General features: G+C 49.8%; 1 protein-coding gene across 1 annotated transcript in view; it reads left to right on the top strand.

The window, feature by feature from the left end:
* The first annotated feature begins 2,747 nt into the window (after positions 1–2,747).
* The window catches only part of COMMD2 (COMM domain containing 2), a 15,646-nt gene continuing 14,687 nt past the window's right edge, over positions 2,748–3,706 (top strand). The window contains exons 1-2 of the mRNA XM_027875950.1: positions 2,748–2,923; positions 3,593–3,670. Of these exons, the coding sequence (XP_027731751.1) occupies positions 2,857–2,923; positions 3,593–3,670 (145 nt within the window). The 5' untranslated portion in view covers positions 2,748–2,856. The remainder of the gene's footprint in view (positions 2,924–3,592; positions 3,671–3,706) is intronic.

Raw genomic sequence — 3,706 nt, 5'->3', positions numbered from 1 at the left:
TGTCACAATGAGCCACCAAAGGAGGAATCTGTGAAGGATAAACACCAATCCAATCTAAAATCCGTGCTCCCAGGAATCTCATCATTGGTAACAACACATCAGTTCTGCTTCTCACACCTCCTCAGTATTCTTTGTCCCTAGGACTCCACTGATTTGAGGCCAGAGGGCAGAGCTACTCCCCAAACCTCTATTTAAGGAGAATGCCTAGGCCAGCCATCTCTTCATTTCCTACTCGGATGCTCTCCTTTGGACTTCTCCATTATTTCCCCTCATCCTTTTCCCTTCCCAGCCTACTTCTGTTTTTCTGTGTTATCTTCCTCCATTGGATTACATACTCCTTCAAGACAGAGATTTTTGTTTTCATATTTGAATCTCCAATGCTTACAGTGCCTGGGACACAGCTGGTGCGTAATAAATGCTTAATGACTGATAGAGAAAACAAGAACTTTTAAGCAAATTTTTTTAAAAAATTGTAATCATAAATGTAATTTTAAATTTTTTTCTGATTCTAAAACAATTTAAAAATTATATTTACAAAATGTGGCATACATATGTGCTAAATAAAATCTTTCAAAGATTACCATTAACCCACATAACATAATATTTGTGTAGGATTAGGTCTCTCCTTAAAGAAAACTCCCAATCAATGTATTGCTTGGATTATGTATCTTAAAGAAAAATATTTCCTTAAGTCTATTAAACATTTTGTTCATAAATCTTTTGGGTCCTCTGTAGGGTGTGAAATACATGACTGCATAAAATAAATTAGATTCCAGGTCGATACATTGCAGCTATGCACCCCTGCAGAGCAAGATAAGAATCTAATTCTCCCTTTTTTTCTATGCATAGAAAATGATCTGAGAGAAACATTAAAAGGGCTAACTTAATATCTGTATAACTGAAATAACCTTACTTACACACTACTGCCTTTTTACTGCAGTCTTCTGATGATTAATTAGCTAATATTTATGAAGTTTACTTAAGGAGAGGCACCATGACTTCTAAGTATTGTTATTGTTATTTTACATAGACAAAAAGGAATTTCCTAATTCTTAATGAAATTTTAATCTCCTGTGATATTCTGGAAACTTAATCACCTCTGCCCAGAGTGCTCCAAACATTACTAAATATTATTCCAGCTTTCACAGCTGGGGCTCAGTACTAGAAGTACTTATTTATTCTTTTAATATCTCCACTACTAATTCATGCTGTTGGGAGCCAATCTCAGACACTTTCAGGAAAGGGGTGGCACACATATATGATAGATGTCACTATGCTTTTGTCTCCTTGTCAGGGCAGTGAGTCAAACTGTGATTATGGTAAGAGATGAAAAAGAAAAAGACATTTTACATGCCATTAGGATGCAGGCAGGGAAATGAGAGTTGGGGACCTAGGAAAGAAGAGACAAGGGCAGTGGAGATAGTGTGGGGACAAAGATGACCGAGGCGGCAGACAGAGCTAAAGATCTTTGACATTCCTGCTTCTTTCTCAATAACACTTGGACAAGTCTGAGAGTGTAATAATCTCCCTTCTTCCACCCCTACCCCCATTTCATCCCCAGGAGAAAGCTGGCATGGTCCCGGCTAACAAACATTAAAGAGCTCACTATTTAGTGCTAGGCATTGTTAAGTGCTGGGGATACAGAGGAAGGCAAAAACAAAGTCTCCACCTCCGAGTAGCTCAGGATGCAAAAAGCCGCACATACAAGATACAATGTCAAATGTGAGATCATCTCAGAGTAGGGGCACTGGGAGGGGGCGGCGGTAGAAAGTGGGATTTAAGCGAGTCAGGAGGGAAGCCAGAAGGTGGACTTAGGTGGGAGAAAAGCATTTTGGGGGGTGGGGGCAGAGTAGCATTTGCAATTAGAGAGCTCGCTATCAGCATAATAGAAATAACCTTCCTTCACATTACTGCCATTTTACTGGAGTCTTTGATGATTAATTAGCTAATATTTAGGAACTTTATTTAAGATAAGGCATCCAGAGCAGAGATGGCGTGTCCAGTTCGAGGGACTGCAAGTCCAGTGTTGCTGGATTATACAGTGCAGTACTTGGAAAGGACTAAAGTGTAGTAATACTGGAAAGGGGCCAGCCTCTGAAGGGCTTTAAAAACCAGAATTTATATCCGAAACTGAGGGTAATAGGCAGTCACTCTAATTAGAGGCAGTTAAAGGTGCCAGTGGATGAACCTGCAGACTGTCATTTCAAATCCTGCGGCAGATCCTACAACCCTGATCTAGTCACTTAACCTGTCTGCCTCAGTTTCCTCAAGTGTAAAATGGGGGCAATAGCACGTTTTCCAGGGTTTTAATGAAGACCAAATGAGATACTCTTTGTAAGGCGCTCAGCAGAGTGCTGGCACATAGTAGGTGCTTAACTCCTCCAGAGGAGTGGGGGTGGGGGGGAAGTGTGACTTAAGATGGATTGCTATTGCAATAGTCCAGGCCAAGGGTGACAACCGGCCCCTGCCGTGTGAGCGGAGACACACAGTATGTCAATCATCTCAAAAATTACTGCACACGACGTGAGATGGAAGCGCCCAGGCCTCGGAGTCAACGGCTAATTAACGCCTGCTGGGGGCAGGCCACCTCCCCCTCGGGTCCTCTCGGGAAGACACCGGGATAACCCCTCGCCCAGCCCGGCAGGAGGTTCGGGCCTGCGGAGATGCGCGGGGGCGGGGCTGGGAAAGCGGACGTCGTCGGCCGGAACCCCCGCCTCAGGAGAACGCGGCATCGCCGGAGCGGTCGGCGACGGACCCGGCCCACGGAAGCGTTCTCTAGAGAAGGCAGGCCTGCATCCCCCGGCTTCCGCCACTGCCGCTGCCGGGGTTCGGCCCGTGGAAAGCGGGGCTGGAAAGATGCTTCTGGAGCTGTCCGAGGAGCACCGCGAGCACCTGAGCTTCCTGCCCAAGGTGGACTACGCCGGTGAGTGCGCGCGCCCGCGTGCGTGCGTGGGCAGGGGGGCGCCCCCTCCTACCAGCTCACGCGCCCTGCCGCGCCCCCTACCGACCCTAACTGAGCCAGCTCCTTCCCAGCTTGGCGCGCTCCCTACTGATGCCCCACCTTCCTCCGCCCAGTGCGCCTGCTCCTTCTCAAGCTTTGTGCGCGCCCCGCAGTGCTCATTCAAGCCCCCTCACCCTTCGCCCAGCTCGCCCCGCTCACGCGCCCACTTCCCTCCAATTCTCGCGACCGCACCTAACCTCTCGCGCCCCTCCCCCTTCGTTTCTTTTCCTCTGCCCCCGCCCTCCCTCCACTATCCAGTGATCTTTCGCTCTCGCTCTCCCTGCGCTTGCGTGCTTCACACCTCAGGCGCCCCCTATTGTCGGCTCCCCCTCCCAACCTCCCCCATCCCGTGCTCTCGATGCGCCACGTCCTCTCCGCTCCCCTCCCCCCTTGTTTGCACGCCACGCCCTCTCCGCGCCCCCTTCCTCGGGCTTGCGCACTCCCAGCCTCGCGCTCCAGGCATGCTCCTCGCCCCCTTCCTCGCGCTTACGCATTCCCTCCCAGCGTCGCCGCGGCACGCCCCTTCCCCCCTTTCCCCCACCCTCATCCTCGTTCTCACGCCGACCCCCCCACTTCTCTGGTCTCTCGCAGTGGTCGCCGAATTCGGCCGGATCTCCCTGGAGTTTCTGAGGAAAGGGTCCAACCCGAAAGTCTACGAAGGAGCCGCCAGTAAGGAGCGCGCAGCGCCCGGGGCCCTCCCGAAGG

The sequence above is a fragment of the Vombatus ursinus genome, unplaced genomic scaffold, assembly GCF_900497805.2.
Source record: "Vombatus ursinus unplaced genomic scaffold, bare-nosed wombat genome assembly UNPS02014810.1, whole genome shotgun sequence".
NCBI lineage: Eukaryota > Metazoa > Chordata > Mammalia > Diprotodontia > Vombatidae > Vombatus > Vombatus ursinus.
Note: the sequence above shows the minus strand (reverse complement) of the source record. Positions and strands in the feature narration are given on the sequence as shown.